We start from the raw sequence: 16,544 nt of genomic DNA, 5'->3' as shown, positions 1-16,544 counted from the left end.
CGGGGTAGGGGACTATAGTGTGACTCGATGATCTTTAAAATCCCCAAATAAGTCGGTTTGCTTTAATAGCACCGTTTCGGTTTCCGAGGAGGGAAAACAAGACAGTTGAAGTGAATCACACACGTTGTGTCTTAATTGGGGTAGCAAAAGCCTAGAGAGATTTTTGCTGGTTCTGGTTAAACATTATTTGCACTTTTGTTGGAAAAGTGGCCCCTAGTGTGCAATTATGTCACATTTCTTTGGCTTTTACAATTGAATGCAGAACAGTGACCTCTTTGATTTATCCTAGACGGGGCAGACTCCCTCTTTTCTCCACTCCCTCCCTCCTTTTCTGTCTTCCCCCCTTTTTCCCCTTTAGCCCTAGGAACTGTCACTCAATGTTTTTTACGCTCCCAACAGTTTCCAAAACAAACAGTGGTGCCTGCAGCCTTCTATTGATTCAGTTGGATGCAACAGTATCTCTCTCACGCGGCTGCTCCCCAATCGGAGCTGCTCCGCTTGCCAGTGAGGGCAGGTCTGTTCCCTAAAAAATCCTCCCCTTGCCAATCTCGTAGAACCAGCAGGAGGAATAAATCGAGGGATTTAACCTGCCGCGGGTGCCCGCATGCACGATGTGGAGGCAGTGCGAGGGAAGGGGCTGTCAGGAGCAATCTTGCCGCTCCTGCCCGAGGGGGCTTTTCGCTCTATTTTAGGATTTGGGGGATTTCCTCCCCGTTTTTAAAGGATCAGGCTTGAAGTTCTGCTCGGGAGGATCCAATTTGCGCCGGGATGGCTCTAAGCTCCCGAGCTCACGCTTTCTCCGTGGAAGCCTTAGTGGGGAAATCCGCAAAGAGGAAACTGCAGGACTTCAGAGATGAGAAACAATCGCATCGCGCAGAAAAGGGAGAGGAGGACGGGACCGGCTGCAGAGGGATCGGAAAAAGCCAGGAACCTGGTTAGTATCCCCCGTTTTTCTCTTGAAATAATGTCTGACAGGAGCTGGCGCAGAGATTCCTTCGTGGCTAAAGGCTTCGCGAACTCACGCAAGATGGGTTCAGTTCCTCAAACTCCGCAGCCAGGTCACAGGGAGAGGCTGCGGGGAGCCTGAGATCTGCGTACGTGCAAAACCACAGCCATGTGTGAAAGAAACCTCCCGAGCTCTCTGGCTGACTTGCGGGAGCTGAGCCGCATCCAGCTGTTCCCCCGCCCTGCAGAGCAGCAGGTTTCATAGAAAAAGAGTGAAGAACTTGCCCGGCTGGTGCACGCGAAACTTCCCGGCGGTTGGAATAAAGTCCCCGAACGCCCTGTCTCACCTGAGCGGCTTCCCGGTTCCTTTGCAAACCCTAACTAGAGAAGGGAGCGCTGCCCTCGGCTCAGGTTTGACACGAGAGGATTTGTGCCTGCCACGGAAAATAACCCTTGCTTTCCTTTAATCTCCAGGCGCTCGCAGGGATGGTTAGTCTAGATTTAGAGTAAGACGAAATATTTTGTATAATAGATTAAATATTTTCCCTTCTGCTGCAGCCCGTATCCGGAAAGCCTCTGCCCAATGCCCAGGGCTGAGGGGGAGGGAGGGGGCTCTGCAGGCTAATTCGGGCGGGGGGCATTTCTGTACATGTAAACTTGCTCTGAACAGCAACCATGCAAACGCTTCTCATTTCTGTTCCTGGCAGAAAAGCGACCTAAAGCAGGCACATCGGCTTCCTTCTCGGCTAGCGCCGAAAGCCGAGAAGCGAAGGATGATATCCACGTGGAACTGCAAGGATCTGAGCTCTGGAAAAGATTTCATGAGATCGGCACGGAAATGATTATTACCAAAGCCGGCAGGTATGGCAGAGCCAGTCAAGCCTTGGGGTCTGGGTGTTTGTATGTAATTCATGGGCGATAGCCATAGGGTGTCTTTTGGCCCAAGAGAAAAACAGGTTCTTACATACGTGTTGTGCTTTCGATTGCTTGTGCTAACGATTCAGAAACTACGGGACGCTCTAGAGAGCGTTGTAAAATATGAAACTGAATCCATTCATTAAACCCCTTTGTCACAGATTTGGCAACTGGACCAGAAGCAAACCAGTAGCCATGCGTTCAGAAAGAGGGTAGTATAAATGTATGCAGGATAACTGGAATAGCAGCCTATAAAATCTTCAAACTTAATGTTCCAATATATCTCCTACAGACTATATTTGGTGTGTGTTTTCTCTTAAATATTGTAATCAACACAAGTATTAGCAATATCGATATGAACAACATTACAAATGTTAGAAACCGCGATCAGTGGAATTCTGTTTTCCTATAGCGATCGTTTGTTCATGCATATACTTTAATATTTCCCACATAGTAGATCTTACGGCAACTGTTTATATACAGCTAAATGTTCCTTATCTCCAGGAACACCCGCGCCTAACAGATATTTTACTCCGCATGTTCTGTGTAGTGTTTTGTGCTAAGAGCGACAACCCCTACAGAATTTCACTCCTCATATATTCGGTGCAATCCCGTTTCCCATTCCTCGAAAAGGATTATTTTTTAAAAACAAATCCTTTTCGACTTTTAAAGTGGGAGCTTTGTCCTGAAACTTTTTACTCCCGCCTTACAAGCTTCAAACGAAAGAGGGGGAATAACGGGCTCCTTTCTCTATCCCGCAGGAGAATGTTTCCCTCTGTCAGGGTGAAAGTGAAGGGTCTGGAGCCAGCGAAACAATATTACGTCGCCATTGACGTGGTCCCAGTGGACTCCAAAAGATACAGGTAAAGAAGCGGATCCATCAAATGCCGCGCGTTTTACAGCGAAACCAAACCAGCCTGCACCACGCAAGTTGATTACAATAACTAGCTGATTACCTGCGACAAGCAACAGAGCCTTCTCCCCACCTCGTTTCGGTGAAACTCCCTAGCGCCCAGACTCAGAGCGGCGGCTCTCACTCGCGCGTTTCGAAGCGCGCCCCGCTGCCTGCGCGCAGCAAACACCCCGGGAGTGTTTTCTTGCCTAGGGCGTCTCTGCGCTTGACCGAGGCATCTTGCAGCTCCGTAGGATGCCTCGCCTGTGGCCCTTGACCATCCCTGCCCCGGGCGCGCACACCCCCCCCCCCGGGCAGGGCAATGCGTCCAGTCCCCAGCCCCTAAGCAGGTTCCTTGTGGCCTGGTGCCCCCGAGGGTGCTGGGGACTGCGGGGAGGAGAGGCCAGCCCGCCGGGTCTGTGCGGCTTGCCCAGCAGTCACCGAATGCCAGGGGTGTGAAAAGGGACACGGGGCAGGGGGTGATCGCCGCCCGGGGGGGACAGGCCCTGGCTCCCGAGTAACAAGGGCTATTTCGGGAATGCGTATGCAAAGATTATCGGTGTAAACCGCAGAGGGAGGTTCAGAGCCGGCCTTGCTTTGCGTGCAACAGCGAAATGACCCAACACAGACACAACAGGCAGCCTTGCCCAGGGCACCCCCCCTCCCACCAGCGCAATCAACCCGCAAGGCCTGGGGATGCAATGAAACTAGCGCCCCCGGGGCTGTGCGCCGGCCGAGGGACACTTCCACCGCCCAGGGAGAGGAGCTGAGAACGGGCAGGAAACCTAAACCCAGGAAGGAAATGGGAGTGCGGGGGGAGTAGGGGGGGATTTTTTTCTCACCTAAAACCTCCCCCTCACAGATGACGAGGCAGAGGCCGACAAAGCAGCGGGAGCAACTGATAACTCCGATTTTGAATTGCAGCCCTTTAGAAACACATTTGTTTTAGCGTCCGCACGTGCGCACAGGGAGAGTGTCTGTGCAGCGCCGAGAACCCGCGGGGGTCCTGCTTCTCCTGGCCAGGATTACCCACACTCCCCACATCCCCCGCTCTGCCAGCCCTGAAGGGTTGGGTGAGGCCGACCCAGCTGCTGGGTTTCCCTGTGCAGGGCGCACACACCTCCCTGCAATGCCCGGCTGGGCACAGCCTGGCCTGGGAAACAAGCCCCACCGCTGAGGAGCTGAGGCGCCCTGCGCGGAACCCAGTCCCGGCTAGGACCAGGCAGAGCGCTCGGGCTCCGCGGATCTCACTCTGCGGCGCAGATCGGTTTCCGCTGCGGCTGGCGTCTGGAAATACAGGCCAGCCCCAGCGACTGCCCTGGCCCTACCCCTCCCTGCTGCGCCCCTGGGGCGGGAGCCACTGGCTTTCCCTAGGCCTCGCAGCCGGCCCGGGGTCCTGCTATTGTCTGCTGACCCCGCTGTGCCCTCCCGTTCTAGGTATGTCTACCACAGCTCCCAGTGGATGGTGGCTGGGAACACAGACCATTCCTGTATAACGCCCAGGCTCTATATCCACCCGGATTCCCCCTGCTCGGGAGAGACCTGGATGAGGCAAATCATCAGCTTCGACAGGGTGAAACTCACCAACAATGAGATGGACGACAAAGGGCATGTAGGTGTGGACTTAGCCCGGTCCTTCTCCGGCAGGGGGGAGGGAGGCGGGCAGGGGCAGCCCCCCGGGGAGGCGGACCCCCCATGCTCCCCCGCAGCCCCTTCAGTTTGATTTCTTGTCTGGGGAGAATCGTTACGTGCCCCTGGAGGGGCAGAGGTGGGAAGGGGTTTATCCGGCCGCAGTGCCGGCTGTGGCATAAATGCATGGGGCTCTCTTTCGCTGTCCCTGGGCCTCCTTGTCCCTTGGGGATCCCGCTTCCAATCTGTGGCTGGATCTGGGGCACATGCTTCCAGGGGAAACTGAGGAAAGAGGGACTGACCAGGAACCGCTCTGCGGGCTCCAGGCCCTCCTTGGTGCGAGGCCAGGACCCTAAAGAAGCATCGCGTTTTGCAGGCAAGTCAGATGCCAACCAGGGAAGCCCCACGCGGAATCAGTGGGTATCCATAAGCACCAGCCTGAGTGAGACCCGTTATTCCAAGTGCCCAGCACGCAGCAGAGATCGGGAAGGGGGGTTGTATCTGCACACAAGAGCCGCAATCTTACAGCCTTTCCACTGCAGTCATTTGTGACAGAAAGCGCCTAAATCCTGCACGGCTGTGTGTGTGGGGGGGGGGCAGGGTAGATTTTAGGGAATATCTCACACTCAGCTACAATCTGTCCCTTTCTTCTTGTGTTAAACGAACTGGATTTTCGAGCCCCCAGTTCCTATCCTGATGTGGGGCGCGGGGGCTTGTTTTCCGCCCTAAATGTTGTACGAAGATCGAGAGAGCAGTTTGGAGGAGGCGCTGCCAGTGCTGCCCTTTGATGGGGATTTGGGGCAGAGGAGAAACGATCACCAGAGAGTCGAGCCGTTGATTTAAGCTCTGTGTGTGTGTGTGTGTGTGTGTGTGTGTGTGTGTGTGTGTGTGTGTGTGTGTGTGTGTGTGTGTGTGTTTTTGCTGGTATTTGCAAAATAAAACAAGCGGGGCTTTAGCAAAGCAAAATGGACACCACAAGCCCCCTGAATCTTCCCAGAGGCGAACACAAATTTGAGTTTACTAACGCGGTGTTCAGAGTCAGGACTGATTTCGAGGCAGTTGGTTCAGCTCGGAAAACAGGAGCAGACGGGAGCTACTCGGCTATTGCTAATGGGAGAAGAATTTCAGTCGGACACAGGGGTTCTTGTCCCTTTCTGTGCGGAGGGAAGAGCTGCTCACCCTCTTTTCCTTGTAATTTACAGATTATCCTGCAGTCCATGCATAAGTACAAACCCAGAGTGCACGTGATTGTGCAGGATTCCAGATTTGATCTGGCCCAGATCCAGTCTCTGCCAGCGGAAGGGGTTAAAACCTTTTCATTTAAGGAAACCGAATTCACCACTGTAACGGCTTATCAAAACCAGCAGGTAAAGCGGCCCAGGGAACAGGGAGACGTTCACCTTTGCTGGATTCCCGGGAAACAGAACCGCAGCTGGAATCCTGGATTTTTAACTTTTTTATTATTATTAATTTTGAGCATGTTCCATAACACACACTAGGATATATTGTGGCAAGTTTACGCAGGGCTGCTATTTTCAGTAAGAAATCCCTGGAGATTTGCTCTCCCCAGGGGACTTGACAACAACAATAATAATAAATACTAATTGTATTTAGAAAAGGCCTGATGCTGCAAGGTGCTGAGTCCTAGTCCTATGGACTAGGTACAGTGGTTCAGTGTTATGGAAATAGCATTAAAAACATGTGCACAAAACTGCAGATAAAATAAATAGAAGGGAAACTTGTTTAGAAAACATCAAAGGGAAAGGAATTCAATCTGCCTGAGATTAAGGAATCATCATAATAATTAAGTGCTGCTTTAAAGTGCATAGGGAGGGAGGGATATTTATAATAGCAACAATAGCCATATTTGGGCCAAATCTTGTCCTGGCCTTCCATTGAAGATAACAGGGCTATGTGTAGCATCCAGGAAAACAGATTTTAATCTAAACAATATAAACTATACACCCATTATATAATTTTAATCCTACTTTCACCTGGCTTTATTTACTCACTACAATTATTTGATTATTGTAACTTTTTAATCTCTAGATTACCAAACTGAAAATAGACAGGAATCCCTTTGCTAAAGGATTTAGAGATCCTGGGAGAAACAGGTAATTTTTATAAATTGTCAACCACAAATTCTATACATTCTCATGTGTGTAAACAGATCTGTGCTCTATTTCTTACTACTTTTAATTTACTATTTTAATTTTAGATTTGAAATGACTTAGTTAACTGACTGGAAAGAAAGAAAGAAGGAAAAGAGAGAATGCTTTAGAATATTTATGTAATCTTTCTTTATGAAAGATATCTAGTAAGGCAGGAAGTCCGCAAATGTAATTCTCTGCAGGAGCCATATCCACCAAGTCACTGAATTCCAAATTCTACTTTATAGGGGAGTGCTGGATGGACTTTTGGAAACATATCCATGGAGGCCACCACTTACTCTGGATTTTAAGACCTTTGGTGCAGAAACCCAAGGTGAGTTTTGAATGTTCCAGTGGTTTCTAAGATGTAAATAAAATATTAAGCATAAAACAGAGATAATCTAACTGTTGTGCATGTGTGAAATGACATGACAGGAGCAGGATGCCATTCTAGGTGACGGCACTGTGACAAAAGGATTAGAATTCAAATTTACTGCCTCTGTCCTTTCTTGATGTTTATGCTTAATAACAACTACCTAGTTGATTGTTTCTGTGAGCGAGACAATATTTTTACATTAACTCTTTATTAATTCTCAAATCAATTGACATTGAAGAATAAACAAATATCTAAAAAGGACAAAAAAGTAACATACTAAATCAACAATAACAACAACTAGTTTAGGGACAGTTACCCCAGGCCCTGATCCTGCAAAGAGCTGTGCCCAGAAGGGTCCTTGCACCATTTCAGTGGGGCTCCATAGAGGTACAAAATTCCACCCTCCTGGAGATTATTGTAGGTCTGAAGCCTTAAAGACCATCTATCACATTATATTTTATCTGGTGACTAAAGGCCATCTTGAGATGCTTGAGTTAACGCCATCATATCTGAACATCTGGTGGTGGGGCATTTTCAGTGAAGGACCTTTTGCTATAAAATTCATTCCCTCTGCTGGTCTAATACAGGCTGTGCCTGTATTCTTTCCATGCTAATGTGTCAATTAGTTAATTATTAAGTGCTGTAGTTAATGTATTTTAGCATTGTGCATAAACTTAAAGATTTTGATAAGTCCATGTATTAAATCTAAAAATAAGAGTACATACAATAAAATAAATATTACACAGAGGAAGTGAGTAGATACCACACAACAGTTCTGTAGACCCAATTCCACATACCTAATGAAAGAAAGACTCCTGTAGAAATTAATTTAAGGAGCATGAAACTTGCCCCATGAACATTTTAGTAATGCTTTAATGTACACTAACCATTCAGCTGGAGCTGAGAATATTGAAACAGGATTCACACCTATAACTTGTATGAGAAAACAGTATTCAGCTATTTTGGAGGGATATTTAGAATAGGTTTGTTATTTTGCTATCTTGTTACACAATCCTTAAATTTCTTGTGATTGTCCACTCCATTCTAGAAAATTATTTTGAAATAGGATCATAATAATATCTAATTATATTTTCTATGGTTTGCTACTATTCTTTTTTTGGATAAACAAAATCCAATGTTTAAATAGTAAAGAAGATGATACAATATCTAGAAATTATCAATAATATGACATTTAACTGCTGCAAAGTTGCAAATAAGTGTTGCAAGATTTTTCAAATAAAAATGATCTCCACTGAGAAATTATTTGTTTGGAGCCCAATCCTGCAGAATTTATACAGGCAAAATGTCCACTGGAAGTTTTGCTTGAAGAATCACTGCTCATAGAGCCAGATGAAAAACTGTGACTCTACCATTGGAAAACACTATACTTACTAATTTAACACAGTCATTTATCTTATGAAAAATTTGAAGATTTCTATATTGTGGCATATATATCCCACACTATCTTCAAAGTGAATAGTTCTTATTTTATAAGATCAAGAACTCAAGATACATGGACACAGAGGCTACACACAGAAATACTGTATAGAATTAATGATGGTGTGGGATGTTATAAAAGTTTTTTCAGCATGAGTTTTGGATGGCTGCATAAGCGGCCGTAAGCAAAATATAGCTAATACTGTTCAGAAGTTTGTAATGCTAGAAATAGTCCTAGAGGAGATGGATAAGTGGGCAGAGTGCAGGCAAGATAGTAAAAGGTGGATGATGAGAGCCATTTATGATATGCATTTCATAGAAGTGCCAACTTTCCTGGGTTTTATTGCTAGTCCCATGATATTTAGTGTTTTTCTTAAAGGCCAAATTTCCTGGCCATATGAACATATCTGAATCTCAGCTTTCATTTAAATAAAAGTGAGTTTCTGGACATCATGGTGGTGGAGAAAAGTTTGAAAACACACATCCTAAGGGCTTAAAACCTAGAAGGCAGATGATTTATTTAAAAAAATCTCATGATTTTTCAAGACAATTTCATGACTTTTTTGGGTCCAACCGACTTTTGAACAATTGGGCTGAGAATACTGATATCACCTTCATTTAAATGATATGGGCACACACACACACTATGATACATGTACGCACAGCTTGGTCTAAATATCCATTGTATTCAACGGGAATAAGATCAGGTCTAAATATTTGTACTGCAAAGAAAGTTAAGGGACCCAGGAAAATTTTCAGTGACTTGGTGCAATGATTTGCTATGCTCTGCTTGCATTTGTAAAACACTGACAATGTGTCCATTAGCTACTCCTAAACAGGACTTGTATTTTTTTTGTTAATAATTTAACTAAATAATTTCAGAACATGACAAGGCCATCTAGTCTAAACATGCCTACATAAATCCATCAGAACTTAGAGCAGCTTATGGAAGAGCAAGAATTTTCATATTCTAAAAGTTAACAGACCTTCCAAGGAGTGGTGCACTACTGATAATGACACACACAAAGCGCAGACAAAATGAATGCTGTAGATGCTGAAAAAATCTCAGCAACAATGTATTGATGGTACCTAATAAAAATGCTGAACCAGATTTGCAATGCTATTTTATTAATTTCGCACCCCACAAAATCCAAAGATCTATTGGAAACCACTTTATGTACATTTTAAGGAGCTTCTTAAGTTTATAATAATATTCTACACACTGTCCCTGACTTAGCTGCATTGAGACGACTTGTGCAAGTTTAGATAATGAACTTGCCCTCACAGATGTGATCTTACATTGCTTAAGTTGCCCCTAAAACACTATAATATTAATGAGAATTAGGGAGGAGGAGGAGAATGGGTCCCTTCTGTTGCCTGCTCCCTCTCCCATTGAAATCAATATTAAAACAGCAATTGACATCAATGTGAAAAAGATGAAGCCCTTAATGTGCAAAAAATGCCATCATTCCTGTATATACATACATGATATGGTCTGCAGTTAATCTGAGAACAAGAATAGTTTCTACATTGCATCATTTCTTAAACTTTCACATTATATCAATCTCATATACTGACAGCAAAAAGTATAGAATATCAAAAGATTCCTTATAGACCATTACACATAAAACCTGACCAGATCATGTCTTGCGTACATGAATTTGAATTATAGTGTAAATGAAGAAAGATCCTAAACATGCCACAACCATTTTACAAATGTGACAAAAAGCAACTGTGGATATTTTGTTTTTTTTTTCCATGACAGCATTAATACATATAAGTAAATGAGAAAAAAAGTAGATCCAAAATTTTGTGATATAAAGTGCAATGGAGCTGTGCTAATACATCTGCAGAAGAATGGGGCTTTTAAATGATGCCATCTTAAAATAATGTCAGCTTAGTAACAGGAATGCACATTGCTGAAAACTTGTGCTGAACAATGGCATTATACACCAGTGACCTAATAAATGTAAAATAAGTGGATGTTGTTTTTCTAATAAATTTATGAAAGCACTCATTGATCTGCGTCAGAAAATAGGATGTTAAATTGAAAAGAACGTTTAAAGTTGTTTTGGAAACAGTGATTAAAGGTGTCTTATAAACTGCAGTGGAAACTAAATAAAATGAGTCAATTCCTGTGATCGGGGGTGCAAGGCAAAAATCTCCATCAATGCTGAATAAGAAGTATTTCTATTGTTATATGCAAGGAAAACCCCTGCAAATCACAAGGAAAATAGAGCACCTTAAATGTGACACTGCTCATTTATAAAAAGATGAAGAGAATTGATTATACATAGAGGCCTGATTCAACAAGGTATTTAAGAATGTGTGTGAGTTTCAGCACCTAAGAAGTTCCAATCAAGTTACTGGGACAAAAAAAAGAGATATGTTAATGATATAACAAGATATGATCAATATTCAGGATGTTGCTTAATACGGTTAATTCTGTACTAAGATATGTACCTATACATGTCAAGAGAATGTAATTGTAATGTCTTATTGTAAATGACCCAAATATCAATAAAGAAAATCTTTCTCTGTTCCTGCTGCAAAAACGTTAATGGAAGTAGTCACATGTTTACACACACATGCATGACTACCTTGCTGAACTGGGGCCTAAATAACAAAGATTTGATGCATAATTTATGGATGGATCTTGCCATAGAACTGCTTGCAGAATTCCCTTTGGAGTCAGTAGATATTTAGATGAAAATGATAGCAGGCTACACTGACTTCAGTGTGGTCAGGATTCCACCCATAATTCTCATTTGTTAACATCCAACAGCAACATTTTGATGACTTTTGCTTTCTTTTTTAGATGGGAGTTCTGGTTCTTCACCTGCAACCTCAAGTGGTGGGACGCCATCTCCTCTGAACTCCTTGCTTTCTCCATCTTGCTCACCTCCTACATTTCACTTGTCAGCAAGCAACATTGGAGGGTCATGCCCTGAAACATATCTACATAATCTCAATTTGCCCCTTTATTACAAGATTTGCCCTACAAGCCTTTTGAGACAACAGTCACTTGTATTTCCAAGCCACGAAAAACTGGGAGGCACCAATCCACATATTTTACCCCACTTCATGATGGATATGCCTGTGCTATCTTCCCTTGGCATAACAAATCTGAAAAATGGTAAATCTGAAGACTTAACTGGGCAGTGTCTACAAGTACCCAATTCTGCTAATCAAATGTTGTATGGATTACATGCATCTGGAAACATTTTCCCATCAAGTCCCATTGCTCGGGAAGCACTTAATTGTTCTTTACATTCTCCATATGGCTTGTGTGGTTATAACTTTTCTATGCCATCTAGACTGATGAACGCAACAAGCCATTTCAAAGTGAATGACAGCATTCCGACTTCTTTTAGAGATGGCAGATGTAATCATTCTATCTGGCACTCAGCAATTAACCATTGCCTCTAATGGAACTACATAACATTTCTAATGCAGTGACATGTAAGCAAGTCTTTTCTTCAATCATTCCCAAAGGTTTGCTGATTATTGTATATAAAGTGCCTCATAATACAGGAGTGACCTGCCTCGATATTTAGCGTTTCATATACAACTGTGTTGTAAAAAATGTTCTGAGCACGGGGAACAACAAAATAGCCAACAACAGAGAGATGCCTTTTGGTAAGAGTTATTTATGTAATGTTCATAGGATAGGCGCAAACTTTACATTCACCCTTCTAATATTTGCACTTGGAAGCAGGAATGAGAGAGGGGTGGAGGAAGTGGTCGGAATTTGCAAGGCAGGGAGCTGACACAGCGTTGTCTCCAAAAATCCACTCTCTCTTTCTCCCCCACGCTCCCTGTCACACTCCACCCCATCCCCCTCTTTTGAAAAGCACGTTGCAGCCACTTGAATGCTGGGATAGCTGCCCATAATGCACCACTCCCAACACCGCTGCAAATCTGGCCACACTGCAGCGCTGGTAGCTGTCAGTGTGGCCATACTGCAGTGCTTTCCCTACACAGCTGTACGAAGACAACCGTAACTCCCAGTGCTGTACAGCTGCAAGTGTAGCCAAATCCTCAGTGTTAAGGAGCAACTACGTATAATAAATGCACAGTACTTTAAACATTTTCATGAAACTCTTTCTCTAGCTTCCCCTTTATTATCTTGAAGATGAAGGGCTAGCTTCTGCTCACCTTACTTGAGTTGTCCTACTGATGTTAATGGGACTATCTGAGGCCCTGATTTAGCAGACCATCCCTATTCAGCTATTTGTTTAAGCCCATGCTTAAGACTTATTGACTTTATGGGGCATACTTAGTGCCAAGCAAGCATCTTGCTGACTCACGACCTGAATGAACCAGCTTAGCAGGATTTGGTCCCAAATCTAAACATTTGATGTTGAAGGAAGCAAAGACTGACCAAAAGTCCAAGGGCTTGATTATTCCTGGCCTAGAGTGGTGGGGAAAGGGCGTCTGATGAGAGAAGAGTTTAAAGTGCCTTCCTGTGCCTGTGCCTCTACACAGCACAGTCTGCTCATTGTGGTTTCCTAAGGACTCCAGTAGATAATGCTGAGAGTGGCACTAGCCTGTCCCAAAGTGGGCAGGGAGGATAGGGCAGGGCCATGTCTCCCTTTGTGTTGGCCAGCTGGTCCCATATAAGGGGAGCTCAGGATGCAGATCTCAGAGCTCCAGGAAACATTGAGCCTAAGTGAGACAAAACTTTTCCTGAAGCACTTGCTGGGGGAGTGCTCATCTGCATTTCCTCCAACCCCTCGGGGCATGAAGGTAAATCGGAAGTGCCAGACTGGATCAGACCCATGGCCCATCTAGTCCATTATCTTGTCTCTAACAGTGGCCAGCATCAAGTGCTACAGAGAAAGGTATAAAAACATACAGCAGGAAGATATGGGGTAATCTGTCCCCCATAGAGATCTCATACTGATCCCTAAGAGCTAGCGATTGACAAATTCTGAAGCATGAGGTTTTAATTCCCTCCCAATTTTTCTGTTAGCATTAACTGTTCTAATGCTGGATAGTCTTGTTATCCATGTAAATATTCTCCACCATGCAAGGGCACAATATAACACTAACAGTAATCCAGAATTGGAGACATGATATTTATTTTTCTTTATTTGATGTATGTTCAGGTCCTTCCTGAAGTCAGTTGATTTGTACATCTAACTCGATATATAATAGACATTTGCAGAGAATATTTGACAGGAATCAGACGGGATGTGGAATTAGAACGAGAGAGAATCCTGAATTTACAAACATAAAAGTGGTACTACACTGCAAATACACATGGATTTAAGAATGAAAAATTATTGGCAAAATTCTGTTTTTACTCTCTTTCATAAATTTTAGTGAAACTAGACCAAAACAGGAGCAAACGCTATTTAAATAACACAATTTGAAGATTTACTGTCATAGGACTTTTCTAAAATGCAATTGCATTTCAGAGATTGGTAGCCTTAACATTTCCTGCTGGTAGAGCTGCCTGTGACCTATTCACACACCTCTCATATATATCAATAAGAGATGAGTGCTTAGGTTATACATAACTCTGTTAAATTGATATAAAAACAGTTAGTAATATTGGAAAAAGGAGAATATCTGCAATCTAATGCTATTTTTTAGCAATGTCTAGGGTTGTTGGTTTTTTTTTAATTAAAAGTGAAACATTGCAACCAAGCACTGTTTATAACCAAATGTCTTACAACCACCTTCACCCAAAATGGGACAAACCCTGACTGCTTTACTCATGTGAGTAGTTCCATTGAAGACAATGGACCAGATTTTGCACCTTGGTATCACAGAGATCAGAATCTTGTTCATCAGATCTGCTCACAAGAATAACAGGAGCAAGACATGGTCCTAAATCTTGATATATTACTGGGGGAGCAGGAGGAGGCTCTTCTATATTAGTCATTTCTTTCTGGGTGGATGCAAATGGTAAATCCCAAATTCTACAATAACAGCAGTGATTAAATAAAATATTACAATCAAGATAGATTTGAAGCTGTGGAACAAAATTGGTATTTGTCCACCTAAAAGAATTGGTTGAAACCTAAGCTATACATTTTTGGCATAGAAGACTTCATGAAAAAGTATCATTTAAATCTGGATCAAATAAATTACATTTTTATTTCCTAGAGCTGAGCGAACAATTTATTTGTCAAAATCACCCTCTTTTTCCATTCGCAGAATGTATGATGTAAACAGAATATGACTTCCTCAAATGTATTTGTTATCTGATTAACTTTTCTCCACTTTTCTTTTTACTTTTAAAATTAGCAATCTAATATTGGAGTTGTATTGTTTAGTTATGATCATGCTTATGAGTCATGTTATATTGTTTATGATTCCTGATTGGATATGGATAATTCAGGTTCCTGCTGTGAATACAAACAGAAAACAAATTTAAAATGAAGTTTTTCATAAGCAGGCAAGCATAACATTTGTGTTCCTTGAGCATTCCAGGAAAACCCAATCATGCAATTATTTGCAGAGAGCAAAAAAGAGAATGCAAACATCGCTAATCAATTGTTTAAAATGAATATTTATGGGACATTTTTGTTGTGCTCATGCAGCTCAATGTGGTGGTGCAATTGTTAGTCACTGAGAGTTTGCCGTAAGATACTTCAACTCAATTCAAATGTACATTTCATTGTGAACTGGCAACATCTAGTATGAGCCAAACCTATTCACCTTACTCCCTCCTAGAGCGACTTCAGTGGTACAGCATGAGGAATTTGGCCCACAGAGTGAATATTCAATACAGTGAGCCAAATTTTGTTCTTGGCTACAAGTGTGGAACTCCACTGGCTTTATCCTTCAGGTCCAAGCCGAAGGAAAAAGTAGATTTGTTAGATGTATAAAGGATATAATAATAAGAAGAATAAACTCTGTATCAAAAGGCAAATAATATGAAGGCAAGATGTTAGGATGTAGATGATATGCATTTATTTTACTGTTTTTTCTCTCCCCTTGCGCTTAGCTCTTAATTGTATCATTTCAAACACCAGTTCTGCTCCTATTGAACTTAAAGAGAGTTTTACCAGGAATTTAAATGGGAACAGACTCAGACCAGTTCTCTGATTCATGAGACCTCACAAAGGGGAGTGGAGCATTCTCTACCATTGGGCTGTGGTGGTATCACTGTAGACAATGAAAGGAGCGAGGCTTCTGATCTGGCTCCCTCTGAAGACAATGGAAAACCCCCATTGACTTCAGTGGAAGGCCTATGAAGGGGTTTCAGGGGTTCTAATTCACTGGGCCACAGGTATGAGGTACTTACAGAACCAGACATTGGTACAAACAGTCTTATCCAAAAAGGAATCAACACTTTGAGTGAAAGTGTCTGGAGAATATTACGCACTTTACACATATTACAAAAGTGAAGGAGAAAAGTCTTCTGACTGGCGTGATATTGAACGTATGATTCAAGAACCATATGAAATACTTTTTAACACAGCTCTGTTGAGCTGTTTCTAAATGTAATTCTGCTATCGTCACTGTTCAACCAAAACGTTCTATGGAAGTTTGCAGATTTTGACTCTGCTGCTGGACAAGTGATTAATGAGAAATACATAAATAAGCAAGGTACCAGGGGAGGAGGGTGAAGGCGGCGGGGGGGTGGAGGGAGATGCCACATTTTGATTTATATAGCAAGCACTATATAGGCCTTTCAAAAACCTAACAGCTGACCAGACTGAAATAAATGACCCAAGGTTTTCGACCTGTGGCTAGACATTTCTGCTTAGGTGGCAAAACTCTGACTAACTATTCCAGGTCTGATTTTCTTCTCTCTTACATCAGTTATACAGCATTGGCTTGAATGGGATTTCTCCTCTCATTTATACCAATGTAAATCAAGAGTATCAGGTCCTTTGATTTTAGAACATATAACATTTTTTTTTCCATTTCACTGAACAGCACCAAGGCCATTTTATCCATATTTCACTGTTCTCTCCAGCTCCATAATGATTCTTTTTAAAGAGTCACCAGTTTATGACAACGGCCTTGGGAATTATGGCCCCATATCAATGAAGGTGCTTGGTGAAGTCCACTAACATGGCACATGCTGGGCTTACTCCGTGTACGGTATAGCTATTGGAAAGGATGTGATTTGAGATTCCCTGTGAACAGCTGAAGGACATTTCATTATCTGTGGGGTCCATGCAGGTCAGGAAACCAGAGTTCCAATCAGGCTGTGAATAGCTAGCCAAGGAGACAC

At 43.1% G+C, this 16,544-nt stretch overlaps 1 protein-coding gene across 2 annotated transcripts; it reads left to right on the top strand.

Annotated features, from left to right (window-relative positions):
* Window positions 1-447: 447 nt before the first annotated feature.
* On the top strand, window positions 448-12,082 carry TBX22 (T-box transcription factor 22). 2 transcript variants are annotated; one of them, XM_030575575.1, is made up of 9 exons: window positions 448-514; window positions 809-934; window positions 1,653-1,806; window positions 2,622-2,723; window positions 4,190-4,364; window positions 5,584-5,748; window positions 6,431-6,495; window positions 6,780-6,865; window positions 11,163-12,082. In XM_030575575.1, exons 1-9 carry the CDS (start codon window positions 448-450, stop codon window positions 11,771-11,773), a joined length of 1,551 nt encoding a protein of 516 aa, XP_030431435.1. In that variant the 3' UTR covers window positions 11,774-12,082. The 2 variants fall into 2 exon arrangements, with proteins under 2 accessions (XP_030431435.1, XP_030431436.1); XM_030575576.1 differs by lacking the exon at window positions 448-514 and having other exon boundaries at window positions 769-934.
* Window positions 12,083-16,544: the final 4,462 nt, after the last annotated feature.

This window comes from Gopherus evgoodei, chromosome 9, assembly GCF_007399415.2.
Source record: "Gopherus evgoodei ecotype Sinaloan lineage chromosome 9, rGopEvg1_v1.p, whole genome shotgun sequence".
Taxonomy (NCBI): Eukaryota; Metazoa; Chordata; order Testudines; family Testudinidae; genus Gopherus; species Gopherus evgoodei.
This window is presented reverse-complemented; position numbering and strand designations above follow the sequence as displayed.

Excerpts from the sequence above, each read along its gene's own strand:
- TBX22 (XM_030575575.1), top strand. The coding sequence starts at position 448 with ATGCAACAGTATCTCTCTCACGCGGCTGCTCCCCAATCGGAGCTGCTC. Across the intron at positions 2,724-4,189 it reads GTGGACTCCAAAAGATACAG|GTATGTCTACCACAGCTCCC; the intron begins GTAAAGAAGCGG and ends CTCCCGTTCTAG. Across the intron at positions 5,749-6,430 it reads CGGCTTATCAAAACCAGCAG|ATTACCAAACTGAAAATAGA; the intron begins GTAAAGCGGCCC and ends TTTAATCTCTAG.